Raw genomic sequence first — 22,648 nt, forward strand, 5'->3', positions numbered from 1 at the left:
TGCCAACAAGGGTTTTGCCACCAAGTACTAAGTCAAAGGGGTCAAATACTTATTTCCCTCATTAACATGCAAATCTATTTATCAATTTTTTGAAATGCGTTTTTCTGGATTGTTTTGTTGTTATTCTGTCTCTCACTGTTAAAATACACCTACCATTAAAATTATAGACTGATCATTTCTTTGTCAGTGGGCAAACGTACAAAATCAGCAGGGGATCAAATACTTTTTTCCCTCACTGTATATATGTCTTTAAAATAAAAAAATAAGTTATCACATATATAATTACATATATAGAATAGGTGATGTATGTTACATACTCTTATATATAGAGCACCCTGGTTTTATTTACACTTAAAGTAGATGCATATCTCTGGTATTAGATAAGGGAATATTTCACAGACTACATTGAAGAGAGATATATTGATGATTAGGAAACGCAGAGGAGGAGATTAGATATATCCAGCTTGGATTAAACTGTAATTATTGGAGAGCAGTGTCAGTGAGGCAATGGGTAGTGATTATTGTTTGCTGTCTCGTTACCATAGTGCTCAAATCAGTAAAAAGAGACACAAAGAATTGCTGCTGCCTGGAGGTCTGTGTCCATCAGTACTACATTGTTTCTGCTGCACCCTTTTAATACTTCAATACACTTGCTGTGCAGTTCACAGGTTAAGGGGGGCTTAAACATTTGAGTGGTAATCACTGTCATGTTTCCCTTTTATTATCCAGATGGTCAATAACCAAAGGTACACATTACAGAGCAGACAGACAGGTTTGCAGGGAGTATATGAATCACAGAGGACAATGAAAGCAAGAGAACAAAAAATTACTCTCCCTCCAGGTGCAGTCCAGTGGATCCCCCTCACCTCATTAGCTGTTAAAGGTGCTCCTGCTTAATAAGACCATGACTGAAGTTCTTTCTCTTAGCAATTCATTAATTTTCTAGTGTTTTACATACTGCAATAGAACATTAGGTATTACATTACATGGAAAAAAATGTTTGGCATGCCTAAAATGGCTTAACTGTACCATCATTCATACAGTGGCTATAGGAAGTGTTCACCCCCTTGGACTTTTTCACATATTGTTGTATTGCAAACTGAAATTTTGATGTATTTAAATTGGACCCCAACCCCCTCCATTTTCCCATTTGAGTTATACAACCTACTCCACACCTTCAATGTGGGAAAAACTGGGTGGTGGGTGAAAAAACTAATCAATAATTAAAAAAAAAAACATCCTTTTTCTATAACACTCCTAAATAAGCTCAGGTGCAACCAATTGCCTTCAGAATTCACAGAAGTTTATTTGTGTGCCATAAAAGTGGTTCACATGATTTCAGATTAAATACATTTGTTTCTGCAAGGTCCCACAGTCGGGTAGTGCATTCAAAGAAAATATACTTCCATTAAGGAGTACCAAGAAGCTTTCAAAACAAATATGGGATAAAGTTGTGGAAGGCACAGATTAGGAGAGAGGTATATAAGAATTTCAAAGGTGCTGAATAACCCTTGGAGCACAGTCAAGTTTGGTGTCAAAGTATTGACTCCCTAACATAGACCTTTCAGTTTTTTATTTTTCATTTACTGCTGTTTCACATAAAATTTCTCTTGCCTCTTCAAAGTGCTGAGTAGGTTATGTAATAAAAAGTACTGGGGGGGGGATAATTTCTATAGTCACTGTAAATAAACTGGCTAGTTAAGTTTTTACATTTATTTGACCTGGATATGATCCTGTTTTATTACATTAACATCTTTATACAAATATATTTTCTGTGTTATAAAATTGATGTAAGTGTATGATCTAATTAAATAATAAAGAAATATGAACCTGAAAAAAGTAACAGTTGGCAAACATCTTAACTGTGATGTGCACAGCAACAGGTATGGGAAAAGTCCCAAGAAGAGAAGTTGCAAAGGAGCTAGAGGCAGAATAAAAAGCAACATAGTTTTGTATGAGAGGCCCATCAGGCAAAATATGCAAAAATCCAATCTAAAAAAGAGCTGAGTACAGTAGGTTCTTTAGACAGGGTAAAAAACATTTAGTTACAGATTAGAAAAAGGCAGTGAGATTGTGTCAGGGAAGTGGTGTGGTGAGATGGACAGGGTTTGAGGGCAACACCAACGTTTTTAGCTGATGAGGAGGGACAGAGGGTGTTATTATCAAAGTAAATACAGATATGGGCATTAGAAGAGGGGGGTGAAGACAAAAGGACCTAGTGAAGGTCATATTTGGAAAGGCTAAGTTTGAGGTGATGCTAGTCTGTCCCTAGAAAGATAAAGGAATGATCAATAAACATTCACAACATTCAATGATGTATCATTGACAAAAGTCAATAGGATAATACAACTATTTGGAGCACTCGATAATGTAGCGAATGACCTTGTTTCAGCTATGGTGCAGTTTGTGTGTTTACAGCTGTACTGTATATAAACAGTTCAGTCACAGGCTTTATCTAGAGACTTGTGTATTCGTATGCTGTTCCCTAAAGGGTTGCAATGGCTTCAGTGGGTGGAATTTGGAATGACAACTATGCTGGCTGATTAGAATGCAAAATGCACATATACATATGTAAAAGTGATATTCTGTATAGTATTTTTAAAATGGTATGACACCATCTGGGTCTCCTAGGACTGCCCACTGAATTTTTTTTTTTTTTTTTTTTGGAACTGAATAAAATAGTGAGCAGTACAGAATAAAAACACAAATGGCTAGTTGTGAACTGCCTTATCTCAGTTAATAAACTGCAGGTACAATGTTTACTCCTAGCTAATGCTGTCAACATAAGTTTTTCAGTTGTGATATAGTAAAATGTAACCATCACTCTATAATAACCTATTTATATGTATACAGTAACCAACAGGGTTACATGTGTACATATGTAAAAAATAATGGGACATGGTTTTGTACCTTTAGTGAATAGAAAAAGGAAATGTAAATTATTGTCAGTAGTAGTACAGTATGATATGTTTCTGGAGTAACTGTATGATTTCAAATATTTTTTCTTCTCAAAAAACATGAAAAACATTACATCAATGTGGATGTAATTCCATTGAAAGTTTTTGTTCACAAAAATAAACAACCAATGTCTGAAAATAATACACAGAGGTTAAAATGTACCTCTTACATTATTAATTTAGCTGTACTTTGCAACTGTAACTTGTAAGTCTTTGCTGTTTAATGTCTAGTATTATGTCCTGTATGTATAGAATGCATACAATTCCTTGCTGTATCTGAAACTAAAATGAGATGTGGCTAAAAATTATTTTAATTTTACTAGAACACCAGATCATTTCTACGATACCTCTGGTATGTCAGTATTGCAGGGATTCCCTTTCATTGTATTGCTGGTACCTCTGAATGAATTCAATGAACAGGCCCAATGCTATGCTTGCATGTACACATGTAGAATCAATTGGCTTAATTGATTTGCCTGTACAATTTGAAGGTGCAGCGCAAAAAAATCAATTTTCTTTTACTAATTCCTTACATGACTGAGCCCACTTTCACTCAATCACATCATTGAATGATTGAAGAAAGAGAGAATTAATTACTTCGCATTTCTAGTGACAGTGACAGGGGGCCCCTACATAGGATGGGATACGGGACCCGGGTCCCAAGGCACGAGCCCAGAGTTGTCCCAAAGCTAATATCACAAAGCACTCAAATGGATGCGGTGCAAAAACAGTTTGATTCTAAAACTAGATCCAGTGGGAAATTGTATTACAATAGGACCTGGGCTGGGAAGAACTGGGAAGTATGGCGTAAATGCATGCAGCTGGTTTAGAAACATGACCTCACTGTACACTGTAGCTGAACTCAGCATCTGTCAAGTACTATTCAGAAGAAACAATGAAGAATTGTGTCAATAAATGGCACAGTTATTTGTGTATATATTTAGTATACGCACTGGATACATGTGTAGCCTTGCCAGCTGGGTTGGCCGTCCTCCTGCTCTCTGCGAGGGTGTAACTGGTCGCTGCGCGTCAGCCATGTTGGAATGCTCTGCCCAGGATGCAGCGCCGCTGCGCCGCGTCAGGCAGTGCGGGAGACAGAGGGAGGCTGTGCTGGATGCGGGCAGGGGAAGCGGCGCTCAGTCACCGCATATTTCACGGGATTAAAACACCTAATAACAACAAACGGGACCGGGAAGCTCAAGGAGAAACTCCAGACTCTCACAGGGGAGGATAAGAGTGAGTAGCGTGTGATTATTTGGTGTGCCAAAACACATTTTAAATGTATATATATAACTTCAGTATATCTGTGGAGGGGGTTGCTGACACTGGGTTTTATATTTCCATGCCAGACTCCAGAGTAGTGCCGTGCAGGGCTAATGTCAAGATACGTGTGTGTGAGGATAGTTGCGTATTGGGAATACTGACAATATAACGTGGTTTCTATGTTTCAATTGACAGTGTTGCTGGTAAAAGCGCTTCCTAGCTGGGCTTGTTATGCTGGGACTGGGAGTGAAAACCAACCATTGACTTTTGCACTTTCCCCTCCCCTTTCTCCCCAAGGCCACACGGAGGATGGTGTGTGTCCCCTATTATGGGGGCATTTTCGTCACAAAATAGCTGGATTGTTCCTCGGCAGAGATGAATGCACGAATGCTTTGGAAACCCACGGGTTTCTCCTACACACGCTAGTGCGTAATAATGCCCAATTTCATCAGTCTTGTTTCACTCTGAACACACAGATAAGCACAGACACTCCCGTTTTCACTGTGAAATATAATGTGTGAGAGAGAGAGAAATTGTTTTCTATGCTGCATCCCATCGTGTCAAGGCTAGATTGTGCTACATGGGCTTTTTCCTCGTTTCTCTTTTGTGTAGTAGCCTTTCCTGCTTGTTTCATGATCAAGGCTGTATGGTCAGGGTTGGGTTGGCTAGTTCGTTGTATTTCATGCCAAGTATAGATATGTATGTATTTGAATTAAAATGACTTTATGGCATTTGCGCCTTTGTTTGAAGTATTGTCTTGAGCCCCCGGACGTAGGAAATTACAGTGCAGAGGGACGTATTATTTTTAGACACAATTGGCTTGCTTGTGCGTGGTATAGTTCACTCCCACCCACGCCAATTGTATTGTATTTTCTTTTCTTTTAAAGAGAAATGTAGTAGACGGATGATTGGCAGTGATGAGCACATCCCAGTCAATTGAACGACCACCTAGATGCCGGGTTTTACGTCATAAACCTGCACCCGCTGTAGCTGGATATAAACAGTTCTGGGTTTTTTATTAATTAAAGTAAATAAATAAAAACATCGACACGTCCGACTTGTTTGCTATACAGTCAGTAATATGTAGACCTCAACATGGTGATTAAGCGACATTTGATAGTGTTTGGTTTAGCGATCAGACCTGTTTTCAGGTGAGATTTTGTTGACAGCAACAGATGCATTGTGATGAAACGTTGGTCTCCATGACTAAACCATGAGTGTTTTTCCCAGTGTTACTAAAGTACAAGTGATCCTACATAAACTGGGCGTGCAGCCATCCTTCCCAGAACAAAGGGTATTGTTTTAATGGTGTTATTTCATTATTTTCATTGATTTGTTGAAAGAAAATAAAACATTTTCATTTTCATTAGTTTTCTTATTGTGTAAGTAAGGCATGTGCAAACACCAGTTAATGACAAACTTCTGGGCACATTTCTGATTAGATGTGTCTGGTGACGTGGAAGGAGAAAAACACATTTAATTAACAGACTCAGAAATCAGCAAAAAATGCAACACATCAATGGGACTCCCCCCCCCACCTCCCTCACACCCCCTTCATACTCCACAAGAACATATTAAGGGCAGTGGACCAGATGTTATAAGATCAGGATGAGCTCAGATTACATGCATTCAAGCTCAAATTGTGAACTCTTATTAAATATATTCTCTTTATATTCCCTTTTAAAAGTGGCCTGCTTTGCTGAGCTTCTCAGAACTTCGGAACTGGATTTACATGGCATGCACAAAGCAGACCTCACCATGTTTTTCAAATAAATGTGCTTAAGGTTTGTTTACTTCGAGTGAATTAAAAAGGCTTGTAAAAACAATCATAACAAGCAAACAAAATGTTTCCAAGATGTTACATTTGCAATCACGTAGCCAGTCTCCCTTCAAACAATACCCTACTTGAAATACTTAGTATGTTAGAATCTGTGTTCTACATGGTACTGCTGTTTAGGAAGAGGAGTTCTGTAAGAGGAAGCCTGCATTAATCTGTAGGGTTTGCTGCTTTATTCTGCACAGATTGCAGATGCAGGATGTTCTACCTCATTTCACATCCCTCAGGATTTGGGGGGAAACGCCTTTGTCCTTACAATAGCAAATGCTAATCCCTGTGATCAGTATTACAGCTCCAGCATTCTTAAAACAAATATGTTTATTAGTTTAATATGCCTTACCAAATACACCAATCATACATAAGCCTTTCTTATCCTTCTTATTCTTGTTAGGGGAAACAGTCCTACAGTGTCTCTTATTTCCCCTGTTGTACCTGTGTGGAAATATTCAGCTCACTGTTGATCATGACTTCACAGTGAGAACAGCTGGTCTTGAGAGGGACAACAAAATCCCTTAAATATTCTTGACACTTTTTATTCTTTCTCTGCGTTTAAAATACCTCAGTGGTTGATGTGGACAGTGATTGGTTCTATGTAGAGGCCGTCAGTAATTATTCTGCTCTGGAAATAACCATTTACTTTAAGATGCCGTATTAGACAAAGTAGGCTAAATATGCCTAAATCAAAAGGGCCCTCTGTTAAACAAAAATAGAAATCCAATTTAACCACAGAAATGTAAATAAATAGAATTTACTGCTGTGTAAATAAAACAAATATATGATGTAGAGTTTATAGTCTTCTCACTGCCTAGGGCTGTGTTTTCTTTCATCTACTTGTTTGAAGTTTGAAATTACTTAACTCTAATTAATTGTATTAATTAGTTCATTCTTTTTTGAGAATGAAGCAATCAGGGTTCTTGTTCTATTATGTTCAAAGAAGCAGTTTAGCAAGTTTTTCTGTGTAGGCTGAATGTTTTCATCTGTTGGATATCAATTGCCCCCCAAAAAATAAATACATATTTTGAGTTTGTGTATTGTTTAGTACAGTATTTAGCTGATGTAAACTTACTTGTTCCACACAGTTGTGATAAACATGACCATCAGAAACAGCTGTGTGTGTTTCCTCACAGCATCCTACAGATTAAAGTGTGCTTGTGTCAGTTTTGCCTTCGGCTGTAGAAATCATTTCCTTATTCAGGCAAGTCTTCATAATTAGCACTTTAAAAGACGCTGCAGTGCACAGCCTAATGAGCTCAGTACGTGTTTCACGTTCAGCATGCAGATGGTTCCTTCAGATCCTCCATGGCAAGAAACCTAAACAACTGGAAACTAGGGTGTGTGTGGTAGTTATAAAACTCAAGTGTTCAGTATGAATAGAACAGCAAGCTTCTTATTAAATGTGGCCTTATCATCGAAATAGTGATTTTCTTTATGGACTACTCTCAGAAGAATTCTTAAAGTAACGCAATAATTGTCTGACAATGGGCTAGAGAGGAAAAAATAAAGTCTCTGGATGCAAACTCAGTGTAATATTAGTAGACTAAAAATGAATGAGGGCTATTCAATATGTGGAGCTGGCTAATGTGAGATGTTCCTGTACTGTACCCTAACAATCTCCAGCTCGTAGCACTTCTCCAACTGTATCTAGGGTCTGAACAGGAAGGAAAGAATACGCCCATTGATTCTCCAGCAATCCACAATAGGCCTACATCTTTAGTGAGATGTTATGGATATGCATTCTTTGCTCTGGAGAACTTACATTTCCAAGGGTCTAATAGAGATGTAATTGTGCACTGCAAAGAAAACTGTTTGCACTGTAATATATTTCAACATTCTTCACTAACTGAGGAAAATGTTTCTTGCTCACAATCCCCACAGAACGAATACACTACAATTTTAGAAAAATATATAAACTTGAATATATTTCTGCAACTTTCATCTTTACATTTCACATTAATTTAGTGAAGATTCTGGTATTTTATTTCAGATCTTGCACATCTGTATTATTTCTGTACTGTGAATTGTTCTTGTTAATGTCACATGTATCAGGCAGTACAGCAAGTGCTCTATGCAGAAACATGGTTGCATCACTTATCAAATAGGCATGGTCAGAGGGAAGCTACCGTGACTATTGGAAACCGGTCCAGTGCTTTAATGCATCACTCTCTTCTTGAGGAAACCCCCATCTTCTCAGCACAAGTGTGTCTTTCAAGGATCATGTTCAGGAGAAAAGGTGACTTTCTGTTGTTCTGCTGCTTTGTTTACTGGACTGCTGCTAAAGCGGCCAAGAAAGACAGGAAAAGGGAAACAAACAAGTGAGGTTACAGCTCAGTGACCCAGGCAAACGTTGAGTCTACCAACTATTCCTATAATAAGATTAACATCAGAGAACATGAGCACAAGCACAGCACTCTAGACATACTGAACAATGGCCTGGTGGTAAATATACAGAGAAGGATGTCTTCTAGTTCTCAAACTGGCCAGGTTAAATTAAACAAACAAGCAAAACGAAAATACATGAGAGGGTCAATGGGTAGCAAATAAAAAGATAAGCCTAGAAGTTTGCTTGTTTTGTTTTGCCTGTGATAATGGTAATGTATATTTTAAAGATGTACTTATTTTCCACATTTTTCAGTTTGTTTTTCTTTTTTGTTTCATTTTACTTTAATAGTTGTTTTTTGGTTGAAGTAACACTCAATTCTCAAAGGTGTCTCAATTCTGCATAGTATAATACACCTCAGCTTCAGTTTAAAATGTAACCCACAACCAAGTTAATCTATAATTATTATTATTATTATTATTATTATTATTATTATTATTATTATTATTAACATTTTTAAATATTTTTGAACAAGGAAAGTATTGTTGTTTTTTTATTTATTATTTTTTTATTTTTTATTTTTTTTGTTCCAGTTTATATTGTATATTGTGTCTTGATTTCACAATTTTTAAATCAAAACTTACTGGAAGGCTGATGGCCAGTGCTGTTTCTCTAACCTGTTTAATACATATTGCCTCAAGTGTCACTTTGCTGTCCCCAGGAAGGTGGTCCGCTGTCTGTTTAGTGTGCAACTCTGGCAGTGAAAGTGTTTGTGGTGTGCAGAGATTAAGGATGTCCTGAACTTTATTATGCCGTCTTTGTTACTGTACAACATCTGTCAGTGCCTCCAGTGGCCTGAGGTCTATGTTTAGCTCTCTGTTTGTGCTAAGGAAGAGTTTTTATCTTTATTAGTGGTACAGGATAAACTTACCACAGAAGCTCTTGCATGGGTTATTAGACTATGATCAGTCCTTGGCTTTTCTGGTTAGTCTCTTTGCTCTTACTTACTACATTTGGAGCTCATGGATAAGAGGGTTTGCAAAATTTAAGGACTGTAACACCATTTGAGTACAGAGCCTCAAATAAAGAATGACCATTGTAATTAAATATTTGTACATTTGATCAACTGTGACTCCTGTCCTCTTGTGGAATCACTGTGCTTATGTCACTTGTGGCAGTTCTCTAAAATATGTCAAACTGGAGATCCAACCTTGACAATATGTGAGTTTTGAGTATTTCATTATTTCAACAGACAATAAAAAGTTTTGTTTTTGTTTTTTTGGAGCTAGCCTTGGGAATGCAGTTAAAATGGACAATATGGTTGAAAGTGGTGAATTTAATTAAATGAATGCAGTTTATAAGACTCTCACTGAGTCGCAGTGTCCAAGTCCTTCAGCTCTACTAAGCATTCCACTATCATTATCAGTGGGTTACCCATAAATAAACTGTGGTGGTTGATTTATGAAGTGCCCCATCACATGCTGCTTACTTTATGGCCTGTATCTTCATTTTGGTGTCCAGCAGCACCTTTTTTTTCCCCCTCTCCCATCTCTGAACCACTTCACACCTTGGGGATAATGACAAAATGTTGTCCCTGGTGTATGGATGTTATAAATTCAGCAATATTTCAGCCTTAGAACCAGTGCTTTCCTTAGCTTCTCTCAGGAATCTCTGTTTAATGATGGATGAGTGTGTTGTATTTTTCTGTACACTAGTGGGGAGGGATCTCACTTGAATGCTGACCGTCAGATGTCAATGTGTGGGTTATTGTGCAAGGGACAGACCAGAGTATTTGTTTCTTTTCCACTGAAATATTTTATTTACAACAAGGCCTTGTTTTTTCACTCTTTTTATAATATCACTATTTACTTTTTGTTTTCTGTATTGTAATGCTGAATCTCACGGGGAGGGTTTTGCAAACCCAAGAGGGGATTTGGATAGGATTACTGCCACATAATAGCACATTGACAGTTCTGGTTCAGTGCTAGATGGTAATATTTGGTAATAACCGGGTTTGCTAAAACATCTATAGTAGGATTATTCATTTTTTAATTAGTATTAATAATACTCTAATTAATAAAACTTGTTTTCATTGCCATATTCATATCTTTATCATATTAATTTTGCAGTGATGGAATAGTTTGCTGCCTGAGGTGACAGTTCAGCTTTCAGTCTTTTAAATATAATCTTCTCATATGTAAGCATTTGTCAGTCAAAAATATATCTTTTCACCTAAGCAATTGTTATCTGTCACTGCAGGGGAAAAGTATAATTGATTTAAATGTTCTTTTCCCTGCATTATTGATTTATATGAGCATAATTCAAATAACAGACCCATGGGCATTATTGGACATGGGGCTTGTCATCATAAAATGGTTTAGATTTAATCTTTTTGTTGTCAGAAACAGGCTTTATGTTTGATCACAGTTATTTCTTGGAAATTGTTATTTTTTCCCCCATTAACATCTTTGTAGATACAGAGCAACATGTTGAGGTGTGTACAGGAAGGTGTTTATAGCAATTAATATGCCCAGTGTAAGTCTATTTATTTCTTAGCAGATGCCCTTATCCAGGGCAACTTATAGTTTACACAAGAAACATTTTAAATCATGACAAAAGTTCAGTCATTCAGTCACTACAAATTACAATAAGCACACATCCTAGTACAATGAGCTAACAAGTGCAGACATAGGCTAATACAGTTCAGTCCTTGGTATGTGCTAAAGGGAAGGTGTGCATAGGAGAAGTCACAGTAAAACCGTAGAAGTGCTAACAAATACATGGAAACATAGTTTATAAAGTGCATAATAGCTAGAGTGCTGACCAGCCCTGGAGATTACGCTGCTGTGTTACCAGTACAGTCTGAACACACCTTCCATTGTGGAAGAGGAGTATAACTTATCTTATTGAATTTACAGGGTTATTCACATTTATGAAAATAAACTAATCCTCCTGTTTGGCATAGTAAATATTGAAATTTTAGAAACTACTGTCTCTTAAAGATATACTTTAATTTTAATTTTAATTTCTTGTTTCATTACCTGTTTTGAGCATTCCCAAAACAGAAACCCACCTTCAAGTTATGCAGTTTTAAAGCAATGAGGAGTCTCCCACTGCCTTTCCCTGCATCCATCACTCACTGAAGAGGGTGATGCTTTATTTCCTTTCAGATTTCCTTTGGAGGAAAAAAAGCAAAGCATAAAGCCTGTCTGAATGGTTCATTACTGCTCAAAATCACCCCTGGAATACCCAACCCTGCCAAGAACAGAAAAGTAATCTGCCATTCTACCTACATCCTGAAATGGCATTCTTGCTTTTGATTTTTGTTATTGATATAAATATAATGACCAAAAAGTAGGTTTTTTTTCTTCATGACTTTTCTTGATTTCCCTTCCTTTGGGAACTTCAGCATTTCAGAGATGGCTAGCAACCTTTAGTTTTAAGATCTTTGTAAAAAAAAAAAAAAAAAAAAAAAAACAGCAGGTAAATAACAATAGGGAATACACTTTCGGAAAAAGCTTTGGAATCATAAGATTTAATGCAGAACATGTGACTGTCCTGACTGTTAACCACTTTCATATTTACCTCCATTTTCTTGTTTTTTTAAACTGTGCACAGCTTTTTTGTTGGTAGCTTTTTCTCACTGTAATTTCCTGATTATTTTGAAAAGCACCTACAGGCTATAAAATGTATAGGTATCATAGGTTTGTTGAGTTAATCTGTAAAATGACAGCAGACTCTGAGATAAGGTGGTTGGAATGAAGTCTGCTCTCTTAACAGTTCACTGGACAAGTCCAAGCATTTATTTATAGCGGTGGGGCCTTCATTTCTCTCATGATGCCATTTCCTTGCTGGAGAGCTGCAAACATTTATTTATGTTATGTAGTTTACAATTGATCATTTTGGCACGATGCCTTTTAGCTAGTTCACCACATGAACAAGAATGACCGCATTTTAACATTTCATATCTGCATCAATAGATCTTCATAATGTGTGATATCTGCATGTCTAATTTTGAACCAATCTAGTCCTTCTTCTAGGGGAATTGTAAGATGTATCTGTGTTTGCTGAAATGCTTGTGAATTGTATGTTACTTTAACTGAAAGGTAATAATTGAAAACAACACGTGTGAGCCCTTCACACAGTTGCACCTAGACATTGCAGAAATCAAATGGCACGCTAGAACACTTTTCACATTAGCATAGAACAGCGTGAAGAGCACTGCACCCATAAAATGTAGTACAGTAGACCAACTGCCTGAATTGGGATTAAAGATTCCCATCAAAAGGATGCTTTGGAAAGCTCCAGGTAGCTCAAATTCTTGAACCGAATTCACAGGCTTTGTGCTTTAAAATGCACAGGATTCCAACCACCGTTTCATCTTCAAGTCTGTATCGCTCAGGGTCAAGTAACTAATATTCCCACCTCTTCTGCAGTGAGGCCAATGCAAGGTTATTTTGAGCAGAACCAAGAACAAAAGCCAGTTTGTCCTTTTCACGTAATCAACATGTAATCCACAGATCAATGAAAAGCCTAGTTAAAATGAGAACTGTGGAGCAGACCTTAGTCTGCAGGTCACAGAGATTTACTCGAGTTTACTCACACTCTTTGCAAAATGTTATTCCTTACTCTACAAGCCTGCATTTCCAAGTGCAATTGCAAGTGCATGGTACAACTAGATAGCTGCCAATTACTACATTACCGATCCAGCCATTTTTGGGATGCAGTAACAAGGTTTCCTGCAGTACTGATGAACCACATTTGAATCCAGCCCAGGCTACATATCCCTTAGTTTTACTATTGTCTTAATAGGGTTCTTATTACCAATTTAACTGAAAGGAGGAATGATACGGTTTAAGGAACCAGTCTTAACAAATCAAATGTAAGGTACTGCGTCTTGTTACAGCTGTTTACTTAAGTGATTTAAAATACATAATAAGCAACAGACATCACAGGCTATCCTATTGCATTCTAAAATGTGTATTGATTTTAAACTTCCTACATAAAAAGCACTTTGATCATTCCATATAGTGTGGTTCACTATAAAATTCAGCATACGAATGTTAAATGAAATGTGTGTTTTGTTTTTTTGCCTCCTGAGTTGAGATACAGCTGTACCATAAGCAGATGTCACATTTTGGCTTAATAAGGCTTATTTCACCTTTCTATACTGTGAGTTATGGTGCAGTTAAATGGGGGGTGGTGGTAGTGGTTGAAGATAGCCCTTGTGTTTCAAAAAACTTCCTCTATCAGACAGAAACAGAAAAGTGTGAGAACGTCTTAAAAGCTGTAATTTTAAAGATTTCTTCTGCATGGGGATTATCCATGTCAAATTGTGATTGTTGTATTTCAGAAACCTCTGTTTATTTGTATTTTGTATGTGTGTGTGTGTGTGTGTGTGTATATATTACATATATATATATATTACATGTGTATTATAATTACATAACATTCAACATGACAGTACACAGGATGGTGACATTTGGAAAGGTTTAAATCATCTTGTTTGTGGACAGTTACAAAAGTAGTTATTTTTCTTAAGTTCTATTGGAAATATTATTGAGGCCTTGTTTCATTATTTCATACCCTAGTGTTTTTTTTTTCTTTTTGTAATGTATAGTCTATAATGTACCCTGTTCAGTTTTATTCAAGATTCTCGTGCTTCATCGAAGGTGTTCTGATATTTGACCTTTTTAGTTATTTCTGAATAAAGAACCCCCTCAATGGGTGGTGCTTTCTCCAGTTCAGAAGAACAAACAGCTCTGTAATTAATACTTTGAATTGTTGCCACAGCATAGTCACGTTAGAGGTCTTATCATTTTTCTTTTTTTGTGCTAAGTTTGAAGGCACTCTTCTGTTCATTTTAGAATATTTGTGTTTGTACATGAATAACTTTTTTTTTTTTTATCTTGTTGCAAAGGCCTGAACACATTGTGTGGTTTTCATTACATTTATTTTTTCTTTCCTTCATTGATATAGTTTAGTTCTTAAACTGTTTGCTGTTTTTGATCATTAATTAGAGTGAGGGAGGGAAGGAAGGAGGGAGGGATTGTGTAAGTGAGTGTGATGTACAGTCGCAGTGTCAGGAACTGATTTCAGACAGGATTGCTCTGGGGCTGGATCTCCTGATATGTAGCTCAAAATGCAGTTTTGGAATTTCCTGAGCTGTGCAGGCGGAGGTATGTGATTTCTAACTCTGCTTTTTCAAAAACGCTCTTATGTTTATCTGTGAAGTCAGCTTTGTATTGTTGTACTGTACAGCTAAAAGAAACAAAAACTAGTAATGTCGCAGATCTTTGCGGCCTTGTGAGTGTGTGTTTCGAACTTTCATGAACGAGCGAATGTGCATGAGCTGAGGTGAGGAATTTTGTTCGGTGTTTGCCCTGTGCAAGCAGCTGCTTGTGTAAAACGTCAGAAGTGAAGCATTTTTGTTACAAAAATGTAAGCATTGTTGTTTATCTTAAAATCTTATATGACATATACCTAACATAATATGCACGTCTCAGTTGTTACTCAGAAACACTGTGAACAGCAGGCACTTTTCACTGCTGGCATGGTTTGTACTCTAGTGCTGTGGATTGGGCTGAAAAAGGAAATGCTGTCCAATTACACAAGTAAAAGTTCTGGACTCATATCGGTTCAGGACATGTATTTTTTGAAAATGTTCTGTCTTTGCTTGTGAATTTGCTAAGGGAATCCATGACACATGTATTTATAAGGTAATGATAAAAGTTATTCACGCTTATTTCACTACCTAGGCCTATATCATCATCATAGAGTGAAATCATATTTCCTAGCTTGGGTCATTTAAATGTGTTATACGGGGTGCACAGCTATAAATCAGACCGTGCCACATGTCATCAGTTCTAATTTAAACAAAGTTAGTATGCTAGAATAATTTTGAGCCCTTCTAGTGTAATTTCTTATAATATACAAAACTAAGTTCATGAATTATAAGAAAGTAGTTATAGCACTGCCAAATTATGGGTTTCAACTGCACTGCATCTAGAGCTCAAACTCAAAATATCTAAAAGTTAACTCGGTGCAGAAAGTAACGCAGCTGTTTTTCTGAAGTATTCTGTGAACGTGTGGATTTAATTAACCTCTTCCCCTACAGAGTAGGATGGCCCTTCCTGTGAAAGGGAGTAGGTTAAAATTGCGATGCCTGCACTAGTGTTCATTTCACCAAAGCTACGCACAGTGAGAGGAAAAGAGTGAAAGAGGCTTCCAGTATAATAGCTGCTTCATGGTTTAACTAACATCCCTTTTTGTCCCTTACTCACTTTGATTAAGAAACGTAGAAGAAGATGACCGTATTGTTAATCATAAGTGTTAATCACTTAAGGCAATAAAAATGACATGGTCTGCATCACACTCACACACAATATTGAATACATCATTAATACACCTTTACTGAGGAACAGCATGCTGAAATACAGTAAGTAACCTTGTCCTTTAGTGAGTTTCGATCAGGTCATTGTGAACAATATGCCAGAAAAACTGTTGAAACTGAAAGTATTCATGCTCTTCATTTGAAATGTTATTTAGTTATTTTTCATTAACATGCTTAATAATGGATACTTACTCATCTGTTTATTTGTAGTGTTTCTTGAGCAGTGATACAGAAAACTTTAAAGATTTCAGTTGATTGTGCTGAGATTAGACCGAGGGTGTAAGCTTTACACTGACACTCCATTGACTTATCTCTGTTCAACAAACTGCAAAAATATATAATTCATTAGTATAGTTTAATACAAAATATTTAACTATGGTAAAATGTGTATTGCTTAACTAGACATGACAAATGTATGCTACTATGGATTCATTACCCACTATGAACCCTAAAGTCATATGCTGTGGAGAAAATCACTATACAAACTATAACTATACTAGTTATTAGAGTATTAGAAATCCATATGTTAGTTCTGTTTGTTTTTGCTTTTTACTGAACTGAGTGTCACTTCTTACATATAGATTCAATATCTTGTGTAATTCACAGATTTTACATGGATTTAACGGTCTATAATGACCACATCTGGCATTGAGCAGAGATTCACAAAAATATTGCCCACAGGGACTACATAATCCTCAAATAATGTGTAGCTTTTGGCTGTCAATGACATGCCACATTGAGCTAGCTATTGTCTCTCTGACATTCTTTAGCTGTAGAGATAACAAATATCAGGTTCATTCTTAGCAGACTGAGTGTTTAGTTAATATTTACTAGTATTTGTTAAATATTATGTAAAGGTATACTTCTTGCTGTAGTTATTCTGCAGCTTTTACTTTCTCAGCTTGCGCTAAGTGAATAATGGTCACTGTTAACTTTTTCAGCGCATTAAGGTTCATCCATTTCTGACACTAGGTAATTATTCTACCAGCATCGGACAGATTATAGCAAAACTATCATGTGAAAGACATTAAGGGCATGAATAACTTGACAGATTTGCTTAAACAAGATTAAACAGACAGACTTGATGTATGTGAGTTATGGTTACTGAGAATAGCTTTAACAAACTTGTAAAAAATCAAAGCAACAATGTATTTTTTAAAAATATCTAGATATTTTCAGACTTCCTCTAATGTGTTTTCAGTGAAAAAATACATATAAACCGATATGTAATGCCCTGTATTATTGGTTTCCTCACTACTTTTATAGAGAAAATAGTGTTTAATACATGAAATCCAAGGTGGTCAACTTGGTTTCTAATGTGTTACATATAGCTATCCTGTCTATATCTGCTGCTGAAGCTTTGTCACAGCTGTTTCACACGGGAGCTTTTGTAAAACATGACAAGCTTTATCCCCCTGATTGACGGTATCTGAATATTGCCTGTGTAGTTAACACTAACGTTCAGAGATCAGGCAGATTACTCTGTCCAAAGCAATCTGCCCATGTCAGCTGAGCTCTGCTACCGAAAGGTCATTCTAGTCCACATCTCCTTTATTGGAACACGATCCTCAAACCTTCACGCTTAAAAGCTTAATTTGTGAATAAATACAGTAGAGTTGATTTTTGTCTGTTCTTTCTCGTTTTATTAGGATGAACCTCAAAATACGTCAACATATTATTTTACTCAAAAATGTTCAACCATCCTCAGAATTATGTACAACTTAAAGAAAACATTACTTTCACCAACTGTCATTACAGAATGCGCACTGTAGCACCCCCAAAACAGAAATCGGTGCTCATGAAATCCTTTGCTTAAGAGTGCTGTTTAATCTTGGTATGTGTACATGCAGGTGCGTGTCTGTGTGTGTGTTCGTTCATGCAGTTAGGGGAAGACTGTAGATTACCTAGTAAGTCAGTACAACTCGGCAAAGTCGCAGAAGGAATGAGTAAATATGGTAACCGCTCTAATTCATGCTCCGCGGGCCTGAGGAAGCTCTGAGAGCTGCGGGTGTTTCCCTTCGCTGTGATGATCTGTAAACGCTGCAAATTGTGTGACTCAGCCACTGACCGCCTTCCTGCCGAAAAGAATGGGGTTATAAAGTGACCTTTGGGACTGTCTCTGTAATTATAAGACTATGAATCACAGGGAACTGCGCACAAAATAAACCAAAGCTGATACTATGACCTAGAGTCCGCTTGCAGTCACTGCCTTCAAAAGGAAAGAACAGGGTGTGTGTTGGTACTGTTTTGACTCTATAGGTTTTTGTGTTTTTCAAACCTTTTAAAACGTATTTTAAAATGAACAAGTATAATGCTTATCTGTCAATATTTTGTCTATAGCTTATAGTTTTTCTGTATATCTTCTTCTACTCAAAAGACAAGCAATTACTTTAAATTGCTACAAATCTATACTTGAAGTGCATTGTTTGATCTAGAGGGTATGTAGATGGGAAGCACTTGTAATAAAAATAAACTCTCACCACTGAACTATTGAACTGCTATTATTATTGTTATATTTGCTGGAGGGAAGGTCTTAATACTCAGCTGCGTAAGCATGCTTTTTCAATCTCCATTTAGGGTAAAGACACAGGAAATTGAATTAAGTTTTACAGCCCATATTGCAGAGCCTTGCATTTCCTTGAAAGCTAGGCTGTACTTGGTGACCAGGCTGGTGCCAGGGAAGCCAGGTCAAACCATGAGGTTTCTCAACTCCAGCATGTTATGAGAAAAGTTAATGCTATTTTCAAATCCACTACAGCACCATTCATTTTTATCTTTTTAGAACTAGTGTAACTGTGTACGCTTCTTATATATTTTTTTTTCCCCAAAATGTTTTTTTTTTTTTTTTATGTATTTGTTTTATGAAGAACATAGACCTTGGCTTCTGTTAGACTAATCAAATGAAGTAAGTTTTGCTTTGAGAACTGGAGATTAACCAAAAGTTGAAGGTAAGGAAAGGTGGAAGTGTTAAAGAAAATACCTGGAAATGGGGCATTTTAAGTGAAGTTTAAAAACTTAGTTGTGCACTCAAGAGACAATCCATTATTTTGCAGTAAGGAAAAATAATCTAAATCTGAAACTTTTTAGCTCTGGAGAGAGAATTCTAGGTATTTGTTGCCTAATATATTCATCCTTTGCTGCCTTAACCACTAGAGGGATAACTTTTCTCAGATTACTTATTCATTAAGGACAGTTAGATACCTTTAAACAATAAACTGAAACGGGGAGTCTTTGAGTTGTTAAACCTATTTGTTGTAAAACAGTGCGTTCATTCTGTGGATGATGATCAACACCTTAAAAAGACTAACCACACACACACAAAATATGATTTAAATGAATGGAAATCGCTTTGTTCAAATTATTCATAATTTAAAAGACAGTAAAGGATATTCAGAAACTACTAAAAATAAGCTATTTATTTTTAATTCTGTACTAAGGAGGCACTGTGCTTGCTGTGCCAGGCTTTATAATCTACTGTATGTTTTTAAGAAGCTTTTAATCTGAATGTTGCTGATCGTGAGAGAACAGGTTTTCCTGTGAATGGAATGTTACCAGTCTTAATTAGCATTATATAAAAACCTGTTAAGTACAGTGAAAATGTGTATGCTGGTTTACATTTTCTCCAATAAATAATAGTATCAGACTCCTGACTACTTCAATATATTGTACAGTATGTTCTATACAGTTTTTGCTTGTACTTTGCTATGTATACTGCAATCATTTTCTTTTAATGGTAGTAATATCTTGTTAAATACAAATTGCTAAGCAAACTATGTAGTTTTGTCTATTTATTTTTTTTGCATTTTCTTTGTCATATCATGAACATCTTTATGAAGAGAAAATTCAGACAAGATGCATTAATTTAAGGTTATTGAGTTATGGGGTTTAGAAAAATCTAAGTGGCCAAGTGAGTGATAATAATAAATACATTTACATTAGATAAATAAATACATGTCCCTGGTTAAGTGCATCTGCCAAGAAATTTGATTATTTATAATAATTATACAGACAAATAAGACCTAATAATACTGGGGAAAGTGGAGCTACATCTGTATGGCCTATCATGGTTAATAGTTGTCATCCTGTTAATTATAGAAGGACACTGGGTCATTAACTGTGCAAACATGTCTTTACCTGGAATGGCAGCATGCTCCTGCTTCTGTTATCTGTGAGAAGGGAAAGTGACAGGAGCATTTTTCAGAATGCAACACACAATTTGTCATACTCACATCCTGCACATAAGGGGAGTGGCTAGCCCCGTTTTAAAGGGCCTAAAAACACAGAAAAGGGTATCCGTATTATTAGTAATACACAACCTTTAGAGGTTTTTGCTACAGTGCAAAATGTATTGAAATAAACTCAATTATTTCTATGCTGCATCTCTCTGTCCCATACCTATGTTTTCTGATGTGAGAGTTGTATAATTTATTTCAGAAAAGGGGAATGTGTTGTATGCCACATTATAAAACTAGTTATTGCCTACTACTAATACTAATACAATTGGATTCTTTACTTGTTAATGTCATTCAGTAGTGCATTATATTAAGAGTGATGCTTTTAAATAAGCCTTTTAGATCACTGATGCAGAAAATGCTTTACTTTAAACATCTAAAAAAGTACCTTATCTTCCCCTTTGAAATTCAAACACAGCCTGGATTTCCTTATCCACAACATTTCTGGTTGGGCTAATTTTAAAATGGATATGTTTACAGTGCTGATGAATCAGGAATTAATTGGCAGTAAAAAGGTTTGTTTTGACATTTTGGATTCACCTACTTCCTAATAGTATGTGTGGAGGGGGGTTACTGTGACTACTACTCCAGCAGGTACAGTCCAAATTACTGCCATCTTGAGCTCTAGGTATGTTTGCAATTTAACTGGGATCAGATGTGTTTCGTGCCTGAGGAATATCAATGGCACATGCACACGTATAGGAGATGCTAAGTTCAGTTACATTCCCACCATGACATCTTTGCATACACCAGTTTTCCCAACCAGTGTGTCATATTTCACCTGTTGTGCCTTTGACATTTTTTAGGCTTTTAGTTTTACGTTACCTTCCCAATTGTAATGCTTAACAACAGCCTGATCCCCAGCAATATCCAAAACAATCATATTAAACTAGGCCCATACCAATGTACACACAGTTTTAGTTGTAGAGAAGATCACTTTTCCCATAGTTATTTATTTTGCCACCATTATTTGAGCTGATGTCTTTCACTGGTGCTTAATAATCCCTAGTAAATTAAACACCTTCCCGTTTACATTAATAACGTTAAAATAATTCTTCATCAGCTGTTCAAAGAGGGTTCAAAGGTGTATTTGGAAAGGTGAGTTTATTCATCACAATTAGTCATACCCAGTCATGCCCAGTTTAAAACTACAAAAGGTAAAACTATGGAGACAATTGCAATATATTTTTTATATTTCCTGTCTCAAAACAGGGTTGCAATCTTTATTTCATAAATATAAAGTGGGAAATAAAACATTTTGCATGGCTCACTATAAATAAATGCAATAAAGCATCCTATTTAATGAAATTGCTATAAACACATTAATTTCCTAGTTGATTTTTCTGCAGCCTTTTGCACTTCAGAAAGGACCAGACTCAGTGTGGTATTTGTCAGTGTTTGAAATCCTAGGTTAAAATAAATAAATTGAGGAATATTAAAGTACACAGCTTGGAGGCATCAATGTGGAATTAAGTTGTCAGTTTGAAAGATCCCCAGTTTAATGTCTGTGTTTGCCAGAAGGACGATAACTTAGATTAAGGTGCTTAAATGCCACATTAAGATTGCAGCAAGATTGAAAGTAGGTTTACTTTTAATGTGAATTTTAAAATCAGTATACACCAGACTAGGTTGCAGGCAATGCTGTCGAGCTCTAGTGTAAGTGCTTGTGGGAGTCAGAATTCAGTGTCTTTCATGACAGGGAATACGAGATCTAAGGTCAATGTCTTGTCTTGTTCTTCCTTCAAGGTCTAGAGTAAATCAGATTTGTTTTCTGGAGAGTATCAGGCCAAAAGAGAAATTTAAAACACAAATAAAAAAAAATTAAGTAATGAACCTATATAAGCAGCTTTAGGCCTTCCTATCATGTGTCTATGTATCTATCATCTGTCTATGTATTTATTTATTTATTTTCTTTGCAGAGTACTTTTCCAAAGACGACACATTTATTGTAAGTAGTTTTTACCAGAATCATGCTGAAATGAATTCCCATAAATGATGCACCAACTAGTATTGCTATAAGGAACCAGGTCTACTGACCCTGTCTGATTTGCCTGTATTGCAGTATTATGTATTGCAGTATGTATGGGCTTAAAGTAATCCTTGTGTAGATCTTCTACAGAGAAACTCTGGATGGGGTTAAAGTTTATTTGCAGATTGAAGAGAAAAATAAAGCTTGATTCCACTATTTGTCTGTTATTGTTGCATGCTCTCTTCTGTAAAGCACTTTGAGGAAATTGCTACAGTTGTATTGTATATTTGCAGATATGTAGTCTTATGGAATTTATTCATCTGTTCTTCAGAGAGGTTGTACTGCTTGTAATAGGGGAACAGACTGTCTTCTGCACATGTTCCAAAGGCAGTCACACCAAGCTATAGTCAAATATTTATCTGAAATGGTCTAATAGAGAGATTTATTGTCAGTATGGATACAGTATTTGGTCTCCTGTCACTTTTACAGTTAATTGGAGCTATGGCTCATAGAGATGCAACTCCCTTGAGAGAGAGAGAGAGAGAGAGAGAGAGAGAGAGAGAGAGAGAGAGAGAGAGAGAGAGAGAGAGAGAGAGAGAGAGAGAGAGAGAGAGAGAGAGAGAGAGAGAGAGAGAGAGAGAGAGAGAGAGAGAGAGAGAGAGAGAGAGAGCGAGCGAGCG

At 36.5% G+C, this 22,648-nt stretch overlaps 1 protein-coding gene across 9 annotated transcripts in view; it reads left to right on the top strand.

Moving 5' to 3' along the window:
- The first annotated feature begins 3,985 nt into the window (after positions 1-3,985).
- Positions 3,986-22,648, top strand: part of LOC136760427 (focal adhesion kinase 1) — a 127,033-nt gene continuing 108,370 nt past the window's right edge. For 8 of the 9 annotated variants that reach the window (XM_066715821.1, XM_066715822.1, XM_066715828.1 and 5 more), the window contains exon 1: positions 3,986-4,193. In XM_066715821.1, coding sequence (XP_066571918.1) covers positions 4,001-4,193 — 193 coding nt within the window. In that variant the 5' untranslated portion in view covers positions 3,986-4,000. Of the gene's footprint in view, positions 4,194-14,465; positions 14,554-22,648 lie in introns of those variants that run through there. The other variant, XM_066715830.1, reaches the window with a different exon arrangement.

This window comes from Amia ocellicauda, chromosome 10 (genome assembly GCF_036373705.1).
Source record: "Amia ocellicauda isolate fAmiCal2 chromosome 10, fAmiCal2.hap1, whole genome shotgun sequence".
NCBI classification, from domain to species: domain Eukaryota; kingdom Metazoa; phylum Chordata; class Actinopteri; order Amiiformes; family Amiidae; genus Amia; species Amia ocellicauda.